General features: G+C 38.2%; 1 protein-coding gene across 1 annotated transcript; it reads left to right on the forward strand.

The window, feature by feature from the left end:
- Nucleotides 1-298: 298 nt before the first annotated feature.
- Nucleotides 299-13,582, forward strand: LOC135637320 (AUGMIN subunit 5-like). The gene is made up of 10 exons (XM_065149995.1): nucleotides 299-924; nucleotides 1,363-1,902; nucleotides 2,326-2,467; nucleotides 2,986-3,162; nucleotides 4,479-4,688; nucleotides 5,568-5,753; nucleotides 6,122-6,281; nucleotides 10,077-10,272; nucleotides 10,981-11,113; nucleotides 13,140-13,582. Exons 1-10 carry the CDS (start codon nucleotides 467-469, stop codon nucleotides 13,269-13,271), a joined length of 2,334 nt encoding a protein of 777 aa, XP_065006067.1. The 5' UTR covers nucleotides 299-466; the 3' UTR covers nucleotides 13,272-13,582.
- The last annotated feature ends 1,199 nt before the right edge of the window (nucleotides 13,583-14,781 follow it).

Here is a 14,781-nt window from a genome sequence, read left to right on the forward strand (position 1 = left end):
ATATGTGAGACGAGGATAGTGATAAATTAATTTTTTTTGAAAAAATATATATGAGAATATACTACGGATGAAAACTATTTTTTTTTCAAAAATTTATCTTAATAATAATAATATTATTATTACCATTATTGTCCTGTTGTTATCGAACTCCGTTGTAAAAGGTTCCACATCATCATCGACGCCAGCTCTGTTCTTTAACTTCCTTTGGTGGTCAATTAACTTTAAGAAGGAACAGTTTAACTAAAACCCCGACCGCGGTTCAAAGAACGACACGGTTGAAGAGAACCTCATGTTCCATCTCTCCACCTCTCGTTCGTGAACCCTAGTCCTGCCCGCGAGATCTCATCGCTCGGGTCCCCGGACCCGAACCTTCTTCCTTGTTCCATCGAGATCTGAATCGAGGGCGGGAGGGTCCTGAATCTTCTCGTCCACGATCGGCGGTGGCCGCCGAGATCCCGTCGTGGCAATGCAGGCCCAGGGGAGTGCTGCCCCCCTGCCGGAGGCGATCCTGGAGTGGCTCCAGAAGGAGATGGGCTACCCTTCGCCGCCGCCGTCCCCCGACCAGCTTCGCAAGATCTGCCGCGGGAACATGTTGCCCGTGTGGAGCTTCCTCCTGCAGAGGGTGCGGTCGGAGCGGACGGTGGCGACGGTCCGGAGGAATATGATGGTCCACGGAGTGGCGGCGGGGGAAGTGGGGAGGGGTAGGCGGAGGGAGGAGGAGAAGGGGCGGGCGGCGTTTAAGGATGGTTCCTCGGCGGAGGCTAGGGAGGTCGCTGTTCGGGAGAGGGAATTAGCCGAGGAGGAGGCTGATAGATTGAGGAACGTGGTGAGGCGGCAGCGGAAGGAGTTGAAGGCTCGGATGGTCGAGGTCGCTCGGGAGGAATCGGAGCGGAAGAGAATGCTCGATGAGAGGTCGAATGCAAGGTGAAAGTCGTCTTTGGTTCAGTGTTTCTTGTCCTTCCTTCTTACATTCTTATCTTACTAGCAAACGACTTTAATTGGAATCGAGAAATTAACAAATCAGATGTACTACTGGAATTTTGCATCTTGGCTTTCTGTTTCTAAACAAGAAGATTTCCAACGAGTCAGAGATTTGGAAAGACTGGAAAGAATTAATGGCAATTCTTTCTTATTTAATTTTTTCCATAAGATAACTGTGGAAATTGAAGCAAAGAAGGGGTCAGATTGCTGAAACCCCTCTTTTGGTTATTGTTCTTCTTCTTTTTTTAAATTCATCTATATATTGAAACACATACTTCTCTTAGCTGTTTGTGTATTCTCACAGAATAGTAGCTTTAACGATTTATAATTTGACCAAATTCTTCATTTATCTTGTCAATTTTCCATGTTCCAATATGTTAGGCACAAGCAGGTGATTTTGGAGGCATATGATCAACAATGTGATGAGGCAGCAAAGATATTTGCCGAGTACCAAAGACGAATTCATCAGTATGTTGATCAAGCAAGGGACATCCGCATGTTGATAACTGGTAGTGCTAATGATGTAGTTGATGATCTCCATGCTCCTGGTGAGAAAGCTGTTTATTCAGCTATAAAGGGCCTCAGATCATCAGATGATAGTGTTCTCATTGAAATGTCAAGAGAGAAAAATACTCGGAAGGCTTGTGAAACTCTTGCTGCTCATATGACTGAAAAGATCCGAACTACTTTTCCAGCATATGAAGGAAGTGGTATCAGCATGAATTCCCAGATAGATGCTGCCAAATTAAGCCTTGATTTAGACGGCGAGATACCAGAAGATATTAAAGTAATCATAAGGGATGCACTTAAAAATCCTCCCCTTCTGCTTCAGTCAATTACTACATATGCTTTGCGGAGCAGTGCACTCATTCATAGAGAAACCGAGAAGATTGAAATTAGAGCTGTTGCAGAATCCTTGAGGTGCTTTAGTGAACTTTCAGTTTGTTTAGTTGCATTGAGTTCTTTTTTTCTTTTAATTTTTTTCATTGGATCACTATGTTGACTTAGTTTAGCTATCAAATTATTGGCACCACAATCATGAAAGAGTTTAATTTTTCATCATTTCATGATACCTGTCTGTGATGGTAGATGTGATACTTTCTGGCCGCTGTATACTGCTTCAGTGTATGCCATGTATATGCTTTTGATTGATTATGTCATTATGTTTAATGATTCATGCTTTCTACAAATATAGACTTTTATTTGCTCCATGCCTGATATCTTTTGGTGTCATATCATATTGATAAATTTTGGAAGCCTTGTACTTCAATCACTTTCACTTCCATTGTTATGCTTTCGTCTATACATTGCCAGCTTAACTAAGTCACCTGATTTTTCATTTAGATACAAGTATGAGAATGACAAAGTATCAGATGCTGCTTCTCCTGATTCAGGCTCACCCTTTCCATATCAAGCATATGGTAATGGTAAGACCGGAACAGAATTATCCAGCAATGGAAATTATGATCAACTTCTTGAAAGACAGGTACTCCTCATGATCCAAATATATACTGTGGATGTCTTTTGTTCCCATAATGTACTGATATCTACTTGGAAACCAAAAGCAGAAACAATTTATATTATGGTATGTGTTCATCCATATGCAGCACATTAGCGATGTTATTGTGCTCATGACGTTCTAAAGTGCTGATTTGGGTGGGCAGAAAATTGTAGTATATATCTTGAGATACACTGTGCCTTAAACGGAGGGGAGCTTGTTGATAAATAATTATGATACACAAATCTGCACTAGCTTCAGATGAATACACAGAACTAAAATCTTGATAGGACTTGGTGATGGTGAGGGAGAAATACTAGCAATGCCATTCTTTCAGAGAAATTGCATTAGTTCTATGATTTTGTAAAAGATGTATTTTTATATTAATCACAAGTTTAATGAAGAGCGAGACCAGATCCTTCCCCTACATGATATACTGTTATGAAAATTTCAGTGGTAGTCCTTTTCATTTCTTGAAATTACCTGACAGCTCTCTTGCCTTGCAGAAAGCACATGTACAACAATTTGTGGCCACTGAAGATGCATTGAACAAGGCTGCAGAAGCTAAAGCCTTATCTCATAAGCTTCTAATACGATTACCTGGGAGCAGTGATGTGGGTGCATTACAGATGCTTCCTACTGGAGATACCTCACAGAATGTAGCAAGCACACGGCATTTTGAGGTTCTTGAATTGTTTATGAATTATAATTATGATATCATATTGAATATTGTTACTATTCTTGCTTTTCCATTTATCTGTTTGTTAAGTTTTTAGCAGACAGAATTGGATGGCCTTGTGACCGGTGGAGTTACTGTATTGTTTTACCATATGCGAAGGTTTTATTTGTTATATATATCAGTTATGGTATATAATTGTTTTATATTTTAAAGCATTGTGACCAGTGACCACCATGTTTTATATGTTTGTCTTGCTGTTGTCACATGTATGATATATTCTATATATGCAAAGTGCGTTATGCCTTTAGAGAATGCTTATTTTCAAAAACTAGATATGTAAGGTTCTAGGAAGCATCTCATGTATATTACTTCTATTACTTCTGTATGCCAGCAGCCAGTACGCATCTGGTTCAGGTTCATATCGGAGTGCTGACACCGATGGTGGGAGAGGAGGAGGAAATGATGGTGGGTAGGTGGGTGTTGGGCAGCTACTGAACATCAGAGAGAGGTTTTTTAACCCTAAAGCAAGAAAAAAAGAAGAATAAAGGTTTAACCAGACTGTACTGCCTGTAAAAGGCTATGCCTGTGTGCCATCATACTGGTAAACACCACCTGGTATGGACCGGTTCGGGTGGTATTTAGAACCATGGTTTTAGGACTATAAGAAGAGTGTCTATCGAGTTTCTTATAGCTATAGGTTTAGCTCAAAGGTCTGCTGGGTCCTTGATTAATTTAGTTATAAATGAACTTTCTAGTAATCTACGAAAAATTTATTTTGATTCACAAGATTTTGGTTAGAACTAATTTGAAGCTAAGGGTTTGATTGAGCAATGGAGACAAATGCTAGAAACTAAGGTTTATATACTAAGTAGTATAAAGCCAAATGCAAAGTATAATTTAAGCAGTGCCGAGAAAAATTGAGAATGTATTTTAGATTTTTAGGCAAAAAGTTCCTAGAAGCAAACTTTTTAAAGTACTGTAGATATTAACGAAGACAATATTTATTAAGTTAATGTGTAATGGTCAAGGTGGAGAGAAACATCAGGAGTTCTTTATGATCATAGCATGCCCCTTAGATTAACAGGGAAATTGTATGAGACCGCTGTAAATGTAGTACTTTTCTACTGGTGGATCATTGTGTGCCCCAAATTGCTCAATATTCTTTTAACATCCAGCATCAATTTTGAGCTATCTTGGTTTATCTTCTCTTCTGCTCCACATTAATTTTTACAAATGTCATTCACATATAGATACTGGATTATGCTTTTCAATTAATTTTGTTATTATCTCATCATTGTGTTTTTTTGGTTCACTACGCAGTTAGAAGTCTTAGCCAGAGAAAGAGAAGTTGCTGGACTTCGAGCAAGCTTGAGTACGTTGACGTCTGAGGTGCAACGTTTAAACAAGTTGTGTGCAGAGTGGAAAGAAGCAGAAGTTTCTTTGAAGAAGAAATGGAAAAAGATAGAAGGGTTTGACACCCGTAGATCAGAACTAGAGACAATTTATACTGCTCTTCTCAGGGCTAACTTGGTTAGAAAAGCATTTTAATCATCATCTCCTTGCATCTTTTACAGCAATTATTTTGTGGGATCATTGTAAACTATTTCAAGTTTTAATTGGTAATACGAAGACATATTCCATATGCAAATTAGGTTGAGAAATGTACAGTGAAAGATGCATATTGTTTGTCATTAAAAGGTATAACTTAATATTCAAACAAACAACAGTAGTATATTAATATTTTATGTTGCTGACATGCCATTGCTTTGAAGTTCCAACTGTTAATTAGTTGGAAATGATTATCTGGTGAATCTCAATTTAAGCGGTCAACAGTCTTATTTCCAGTTCTTTCAATACATCAAATTTGCTTAATCTATTTTACACTCCTGAATATATTAGTCATCCATAAACAGAATTTCTTGTGCAAGCTATTTGGTTGTATTTGTGAATTTTAGTTATGACTAATTCTTACACTGAACATGCAGGCATTCTATGGATGCTTGAGAATCTTGATATATTACTTGTATGCACATTTTCTTCCGAAGACATTTTTTTGCTTGGTACCGAGTCTCAGTAATAAACTATGTACCTGACCAAAAACTCATTTTTAATTTTGTTCTTTCGAACATTTAGTGAAGTAAACTGAATTATTGTATGTTTACATCATTCAGAAAAAAAGTACAATGACATCATTAAATTGCTGCACCTTTTTAATACCATGCTACAATTGTACACCAGATGATTTCTGATATTTTCTGATAATAAACGCTAGATGGTTATTTGTTGATGTATGACAGCTTATTACATTTTTTGGTAAACCCTCATGGAAGTTGTGGTTCTTTGGTCTTAAATAAGTGCATATATACCAGTATAAAGAATTAATTTGTTTTTATCTCTGCTATGCATTAGGAAGCATCAGCATTCTGGGAACAACAACCATTGGCTGCTCGAGAACATGCAGCAAGGACAATTATTCCAGCATGCACTACTGTAGTGAACATTTCAAACAGTGCGAAGGATCTCATAGAGAGAGAGTTGTCTTGCTTCTATCAAAGTTTGGACAATACCATCTACATGCTTCCTGCAACCCCACAGGTTGGTGATCTTGAAGATTTTCATTGCTGTGATAATGAGTTCAGGTTGATATATGTTTTCTTATTGTGAAGTCTTCTGTGTTGTTTATGGTGCATTAATTATTGTTAAGTGATGAATGTTTCATCTAGATTTTACTTTACATAGAATCAGATAATAGAAATATGTGGTTTTTGAAAATGTGGTATGCTTTTTTCTATCCCTAGAATTAGATGATAAAGCTAATTCTATTAAATTTTTTAACCATTACGGTCATTGTGATATTTATGTATTTTGGCATAAATCTGTTGCGAAAAAAAAGAGATATACTGTTTGTGTGTTTAGTCTTTTGTTCCTCATTTTTGTTGAAGTTTTCTCTTCTCTTTGATCAGGCTCTTGTGGAGTGCTTCAGTGCCCCTGGTGCAATAGGTCCAGAAGCACTTGCAGCTGCAGAAAAAAATGCTGCTATGTTAACAGCAAGAGCTGGTGCTAGAGATCCATCTGCAATTCCATCCATATGTCGTGTCTCTGCTGCTCTCCAGTATCGTTCTGGTAAGCTTTAATAAAGACATCTTCCCTGACAGCTTTATGCAAATACTGCACACTGACATAAATTGTGGATTTCTATGAATTATATTATGCATAGTTTAAATATCTTCTTCCAAAGGAATATAACATTTTCCATAGGACTGCAATTTATCCACATTATATTGTATGGCCTTTCTAATGCCATCTTATTCTTTTATCGTCAGTAAAGTTTTCCAATTTTGTCCTCCCAGTTTATCACCCTGTTCTCAACATTTTGGAAACAAGCTCGGTTTTACAAAATGGAATATTGATTTGTATGCTATAATGTTGTAATAATTGCAGAATGGTTCATTTTTCACTTTTAGTTATGCAGTTGGACAATAAACCAAGGATTGAAATTTTGTATCGTACCGAGTAGTGGTACGCCAGCGCATATTGAGCAGTACTAAATATATAAAAAATATAAAAATATATACAAATTAATATATAAAATATATATCTTTTTTTATATAAAAAGATATAAAAATAAAAAATCAATATATAAAGATATAAAGAAGATGGCGTACCGAGCGGTCGTCTCGTCGCCTCGTTCTTCTTCTCATCGTCTCCTCGTCTGCGGCCTTCGACGTCAAGGAGGTGGGGAGAAGAAAGACGACATCGACATTGGAAGGTTCTTCATGCGGCAACAGTGGACGAAGGAGACCGTTTGGAGATTAAGAAGGCCGGGGTCTTTGCTGCCTTCCTCACAACTGCCTCTTTCGTTGCTCTCACTGTCGCCTCCCTTGATCCCTGCACCTCCAGCTCCCCCTCCAAAGAGGTATGACTCTTCTCATCGTTACCTACTAGATCGAGATCATCGAGGGAGGGCGGCACCAGATCAGGGTCAAGAAAGGGCGTGGAAGACAAGTTTGCGTCGACGGGCTCAGGTTCATCGAGATGTCGGGGACGGTGCATCGGTGCCTCTGCGACACTCTTTCTCAACGCTTCTCCCTCTTTCTTGATGCTTCTCCTTCTTCTTTGATGCTTCTCCCTCTTCTTCAAACGCCCTCTTCTTCCTCGCCTTGTCACAGCTAAGCCGTTACCGCCCGATAGCGGGCGGTCCGCTTGCTGGTCAGCTGACAGACCAATACATACCGCCCATACTAGGCGGTACAGAACGGTATTAAAAACCCTGCAATAAACAAACACTGTTTTTTTGTCAGTTAAGTTTTCCAATTTTGTCCTCCTAGTTTATTGCCTGTTCTCAACAATTTTGGAAAGAAGCATTGTTTTACAAATTGGACTGTTGATTTGTATGCTATAATGTTGTAAATTGTAATAATTGCAGAGTGGTTCATTTTTCACTTTTAGTGGACTCGAGCCAGCTTATGTTAGACACCTCTCCAACAATGCAATTGTCATTAAAAATAATCATTTACTTTAGTGCATTTAAATTTATGACAGTTGTTTCCCAAGGTCTATATAGTTGTGGAGTTGTGGTTACTTAGACCATGCTCTATCTTGGACTATCATAGAACAATTAGTTGTAAGGCCAGCTCTACTTTTTAAATAGAATGTTAGGTAGATTGGAAATTACATATACGCAGTAAAGAAAAGTTCTGCTGCGATGCTGAGTCTGAGATGAATGTGTGTGGTTATTAGAAAAGATTAAGAAGTATTCACATTTATGAACTGTGGGTTAGTCTCAATCGGGGATAAAATACACAAATCATTTAAGTAGCATGTAATCAAATGAGAGTTATAGATTGTTGGATGCAGTGACAGATGATGTATTAGGACTAGTGATGTGAGAAAAGCGAGAAGAATTTGTTTGAAAAAATAAGATGGTTGATGGCTCTGATTTTGGCTGATGATACTATCCTCAATGAAACTCAGTGGCAGAAAAGACTCATGTAGCTGGCCTCAATAGATTGGCCCTTACAGCTTCTTGCTTTTTCTACATCTTGGACTATCATACAGCCTAAGGTGAAGTATTCATTAAAATTAGAACCACTAAAATGCATTTCAATTTAGAGATGACAGCGTTACAAATTTGCTTGATGTTTCATAAGAATGTGATGGTGAAGTATATATCTTTTTTTACACCCTGTCACATCTTGGTCTATTGCTTGTCCTATGGTAAGGTTTTTAATGGGTCGAACCAAGCATGATTGCCACTAAGCCTGGGTTGACCTCACTAGCTTTAAGGCTCATCTTAGCTTGATCTTAAAATCTCCAGGTATCTAGCTTTGCAGCTTGACCCAAATAGAAGAAGTCCCTGGCCCAGTCTGACTTCTGTACATCATTGTGGTTGTTTTCAAGTACCTCAACTGTTAATAGGAGTACAGATAAGATACAGTAAATAGACAGACCCTCAAGGCTACCATTGCGTGGGGGACAGCAACGCTGACGATGCTGGCAAGTTGGTTTAAAGGAAACTTGCTGACTTTGAAAGGACTCTGGCTGTTTTGAGATCAGTCAAATAGAAGCCAAGAAGGGCTGAGACTGAAAGGCTGGTCATTTAAGTTCATTTTAGTCAGCCAGTGCAAGGCTTGGAGGCTAATGATACTAAGCCTTGTCCTGGCTCAGATATCAGAATGTGACCTTACTGTCATGCAGTTTTTGTTTAAAACACATTTACTTATTTAGTGCATGTCAATTTGGAGACAGAAGTTGCATTGTTAGAGTTTCATTCATTTTTGAGGCATGGTTATTTACACCATTTTACATCTTGGTCTACATAGTAACCACTGGCTTCATGCTGTCTCATACATGAGAATAAGCTTTAAGCATACATGAGAATAAGCTTTAAGCTCCTTGCCTAGATCTTCTGTTTTTTCCTATGTCTCACTGTTAGCTTGGGAAATTACAGGACAATTATAGTTATTTATCAATTTTTTTTCTCAATTAATGCTCACACTTGGAGAGAAACCACAACACACATGTAGTAATGTATCAATATATTACTCAATCAATCAATGTATGTTTCACGTTTAGAGCATTCCTATTATGACTTGCAGGTTTCTTTGTGTAACAAAGATAATTATTTTTTGTTGTTACAACCTTTGTGTTTCTTGGTCCTGTCGTTCTGAGTTTGTAATATGCAATCAGAACCATGGACTGCCGTTTTGCCTGGATTGGTATGAAACAGGCATTACATACCAGTCTGGTGTTGAACTGATACACGGACTGCCCCCGTTTCGGGTGGTAGCTCCGACCCATGAAAAGAAAGATCTTTTTAATTAATACTCTTTAGCTGCCACCGGTCACCTAAACGTGAGCCCTCGACACGCTTGCCTCTTGCTACTGTCCGTTGCTGTCCACCACCTGTCCGGTATGGTTCCTCCTCCTCTTCTCCTCCATCTCTTCCTCCACCACCTCCTCTTCTTCCTCCTTTTTCTCCACTCGTTTCCTTCTTCATCTTCCTCCTCTTCCTCCACTTCCTCCACTGCCTCCTCTTCTTCCTTTCTCTATCTCCTTTTTCTTCCTCCTTCTGCCCCTTCCTCCTCTTGTCTTACTTCTTCTTTCCTCTTCCTCCTTCCTCCACAGCCCCATCCTCTTCTCCTCATCCTTCCTCTTCGAGTCATCGGAATGTACCATGTGTCAATTCACCGGTACCGAATGATACGTACCAGTTCAACCTGGGAACAATATGGGTCTGGTACTCTTGATTAGAACTATATGTTTCTCTTGTTGTTCAACCTATGTGCTTCTTTATTGGAGTAGATTTGTATGCTATAGCTTTTTCATAACTTCAATTTTATTTGCCCTTATCATATTCATCTTGTTTTTGACTTGAAATTACAATTTATTGGTTTGATGACTTCTATTTGTAAATAGGTGTGGAAAATTTAGATGCTGGCTTAGCATCTGTTTTGGAGTCATTGGAGTTCTGTCTAAAGCTCCGGGGTTCTGAAGCTAGCATATTGGAGGATTTGTCCAAGGCAATTAATTTGGTTCATACTAGGCGGAACCTCGTTGAGAATGATCGCATTTTACTAAATCACGCGCATCGTGTACAACGAGATTATGAAAGGTAAAGTTCTGCTGATTTATTATTTTAATCCTTAAAGGTCGTAAACATTAGTGGAACGATGGAATATGCTAGATGATGTCAAATTATAACTCTCTTTTTGTTCCACTGATTTGGGTTATCACCTTAATTCGGGTATTTACAAGAAATTTGGTTTGTTTGTGGTGGATCAGACATTTATTCTGCACTCTTAGATCTTATCTTCTCACTAATTTTTGACTTTTTTTGGTGGATCAGTGATGATCATAACTAACCAACAAGACATATCATTAAATATTGGAAAGCAAGTAGTTTGTTTGTCGAGTCAACTCTGCGACAATCTATCCAATGAATGACTAATTGAAAATCACTTTACATGTCAGGATATAGATTAGAAGGATGGAACATGCATGAGTACCTGAGACTTTGGAAGATCTGCCATACAAAGGAATGTTTCCAAGTGTATCAATTAACTTCGAAAAAAGAAAGTTTATCAATTAACAACAGCCTTACTAGAACAATGTTCTTCTGTTATATTTTTGCTAGATAGAAGCTTCCATGATATAAGCTCTCTGCTAGTCAAAGCATGAATTATAGTGTTCTTTGTTTTTGTTTCAATTTTTGAAGTTACAAGAGTACTTCTTTAGGGCTTTATGCTATTTAGAGTAAGTTTTATGCGCATTGAGCATGTGGATGATGCAGAACTGCTATTTCTTGGTCGAGAACTTGCAGGATGGCTAATTATTGCTTAAAGTTGGCTGGTGAACACGAAAAAATTGTTGCAGAGAGATGGTTGTCGGAACTCAGAAAAGCTGTCTTGGATGGACAAAGATGCTTGGATAGTTGCCAACATGTCAGAGGCTTGGTAAGAAACTACTTCCTATCAGTGTTTAGTTATTAGCTAGATCATAATTTGAATTGGAATTATTTGGCTTTGTTTTCAATATGTTAATGGACTTGACATCTATGAAGCACTGACACGCCGATCTTGCGAGCACATTGTGTTGGACATGTGTCGGACAAGGATACGTTGTTGACATGGCCAGACAAGGATACGTTGTTGACACGGCCGGACACGTGTCCAATTCTCTTATTTATTTATTTTTATCTATTTTGGTGGACTCGGCATCGCACGCATGAAATCTCTTTGTTGACGGATTCTTTGAGGAGTTCTTGCTTGTTACGTTATGAATAGTATTGTCGGTCGGCGTTAAATCTCGACCACCTGCCTCCACCACCTGTGTCCTGAAGCCTTCTTCCTCACCGGCATGGACTGTGGAAGAGGCTCTGCTCTCGCCTCAACCTACCTGCATCCATCAGACCACCACGACATGGCCCTCACAACCTCATCGGCGCCCAACGAAGCCTTCTTCCTCACCTTCTACCGCTACATCGCAACGGACCATGCTGACCCATCCTTTACGGTTCACCTGCTTCTACTGTACCAAACCCTGTGCGATCCTCTCTTTCTGCTTCCTAGGACCCAGATTTCCCATTTCTGGTTTGATCTTTGGGTTTGGTTCCAGATTTCCCGCCCTTCTCCTTTCTGGATCTTTATTTATTGCAGGGCTTCTTTCGTAAGCCCTCTTGGTCACCTTGGAATTTGAATCTAGAAAGTAACACCATCTGGTTTGAGATCGGGTGTCACTTTTTTTTGCTTTCCCTGCATGAATTTGGGTGCACAGAAGAACAAAGATGGTCTCAAATTATTTCATAAGAAAAAGTCTTCCGGTTCAACTGTCAAAAATCATCGGTATGGTTCACATGGAATAGTGCTAAATTTGAGAAGCAAGATGCTTAGAATCTGTTCCTCTCATAAATAAGAAGTTAGAGGGCACTGATTCTTTGGTTTCTGCAGATTCTTTGATTGTGGTTTAACTATTGTCCGAGCTCTTTGCTTTCTGCAAATTCTTAACTAAAACAAGATTCTGGTTTATTTTTCACACAGACGAATGCCTAAAGGTTTTGTGGATTCTGTTCCACACTAGTATCTTGGTATATTGATATCAATGGTATCTGACTTCTTATTAACATACTAATCCACCTAAAGAACTGTTAGTTCTACTTAGACTTCCACTACAGTTTAACACATTGTTCAGATTTTATGAGCATATATTTTGAAATTGTATTTTGTTGTTATCAAGAAACCACATACCATATGCTTTACTTGATGTTATATGTTTTCATATGGTAGAGATCATTTCCTTGTCCAATTTTTCCTGAGCTCATATTTTATGGTTTGATTTCTGATTTTTCTATTGTGTTCTTTTATTATATTCTTTTTCTGTTCCAGAGATGTTAGGCTCGGATGGAATTCTTGAACTTTATAATGAGGAATGTTATTAGTTTTAGTACTAAAAAACTTATATTAACTTATATATATATATATATATATATATATATATATATATATGTGTGTATGTATGTATGTATGTATGTATGTATGTATGTATGTATAATACACATATCCTCACCGTGTCCATGCCCTAATTTTTTTAAAAATGATGTATCGCCGTGTCCATGCTTCTTAGCTTGACATTAGCAGACACATGATATCTTCTTTTTTGGTTGTTCCTTGATGTTTTCACGACCTCAACTGTCGTATTCATCTACTTGCTGTGTGCTATTGTGTCTATAGAAAGTAGTAAATCTTTGTTAGTGATCGTACTTTGAAATTTGTTATTTTACTCCTGTGTTTGTAGCATATATTTTTAAGATATTTAATCCCATATGGTGATATCACATTACACTGGAAAAATTTTCATGTTGCACATTTAGATTGCTTTCAACATTTCAACTATGCACTGCTTGAACTATGTGAGTTCAGTGTATTGATCTTGATCTATGCATGGATTCATTGCACAAGTGTTCATAAAGGACTCTTTTTGCAGGTCGACGAATGGTGGGAACAACCAGCAGCAACAGCTGTTGACTGGGTTACCATTGACGGGCAGAACATCGGTGCTTGGCTCAACTTGGTAAAGCAGCTTCAGATGGCGTTATATGACCATAAGCTCTTGTGAAATTAGAACCTGGATTGGATCAGACTAAGTTGTCATGAACACGCAACCTGTTCTTGTGTTTGGATCGACCTCCGTGCATTCCTGGCATAAGTTCATATGACTCTGTGCTTGTTTTCTGCATCGGGATGCCTCAGTCCCTTGGTGATATGTTTGAAGGATACTTCTGATTGATGATGTATTGGTCTAAATGTACGATGTGTTATAATTTTTATTTCCAATTAGAACACAAGTGAGTGATTTGCAATGCGTTGCTGCCCTTTGTAATATTTTCTTGTATACTTGTAAGTAGAAATGACTTTCCATCACACTAACACTTTGTGCTGTTGCTTTCCTCCCAAGATGTGTGTTGCAGCCGTTGCCAGGGGAGAACATCAACAGGAAGTCTGGTCTTGAGAATTCCACCTAAATAGAGTTTCAATTTTCAGAAGGTAAAAAAGAGAAGTTGCTCAAGTTCATTTTTGATACATTTGCTAAATGATTTGGTTTCCTTTTTTTTTTCTTTTTTTTTATCAGCCAAGCAAATAGTTGATTGATAGAGATCCCATGAAAAATGTTATGTAAAGTGCTTAAAAAAAAAATCAGATTCAGTATAAGATCACTAAACTTGCACAAAATGCACTATCAACTGTAAACTTCTAGCATGGGTTGGAGTAATTTGTTCTCATATGATGAGTTCAGGCAGCTCAGAATTGAGTTGCCTCGTTCTTCAACTTCAGCCCACTTGTATGCGACTTGTATCTTACAATTTGTATTTCATTGAACTTGAGTTGGCATATCCTAACAAATTTTCTGGTGTGGTATGCTATGTGATTGGGAAAAACACTTCAATTCTTTTTGGTAGAAATGCATAATTGTTCCATTTGTCTACAGCAGCAGAATTCCAGCATTGGTAAGGTATTTCATTCTCTATATGTTTGTGGCACCTTCTATTTGCTTCCTTAAAGATGAATTGATCTAGGAACTCAATGATCATGTTTCATTTGCATATTGTCATGTTTCTCAACCTCAGTTTCTGGTCTTACCCATGTCCTTAAAAGTTACCCTTTGCCAACTAACTGAAAACATGAAAACCAGGTTTAGTTCCCTCGATTTCTTCCCCTTTTCTTTCTATTCAGAGGATTTGAGTACATAATTACTCTAATACAATTGTGTCTGAGGTAACCATTAACCATTAGTGCATGATCATGTGAATGTGGCATTTCATTAGCATCCAAGTCTTTTTAGTTCGTTGGGTTTAAATTGGAATCAGAGTGGACAAAAGCTCAACCAAGAGTCCATTAGCTTGAAGTTTTTGCTCAACACAATGGATAAGAGAGCAAAGCTAATTCATGAGCCAAATACCGGTTGGATCAGAAAGATCATCTGAACCAGTGAATTTTCCTTCGGTCTGACTTTAAACCTATTTTGATTTTGTTAATATCTTCTTCTTTTCGATTGGTACATCATTAGTACTTAGACTCAACATCAAGATTTATGAACTTTCTCTAACAGGCACAAGAAGCTCAAAGAC

This window comes from Musa acuminata, chromosome BXJ3-4 (genome assembly GCF_036884655.1).
Source record: "Musa acuminata AAA Group cultivar baxijiao chromosome BXJ3-4, Cavendish_Baxijiao_AAA, whole genome shotgun sequence".
In the NCBI taxonomy this organism is placed as follows: Eukaryota; Viridiplantae; Streptophyta; class Magnoliopsida; order Zingiberales; family Musaceae; genus Musa; species Musa acuminata.

Bases quoted from the DNA above. Each gene is read 5' to 3' on its own strand.
- LOC135637320 (XM_065149995.1), top strand. From the start codon at position 467: ATGCAGGCCCAGGGGAGTGCTGCCCCCCTGCCGGAGGCGATCCTGGAG. The intron at 4,689-5,567 runs GTTAGAAAAGCA...GCTATGCATTAG, and splicing joins CTCTTCTCAGGGCTAACTTG to GAAGCATCAGCATTCTGGGA. The intron at 10,273-10,980 runs GTAAAGTTCTGC...GAGAACTTGCAG, and splicing joins GTACAACGAGATTATGAAAG to GATGGCTAATTATTGCTTAA.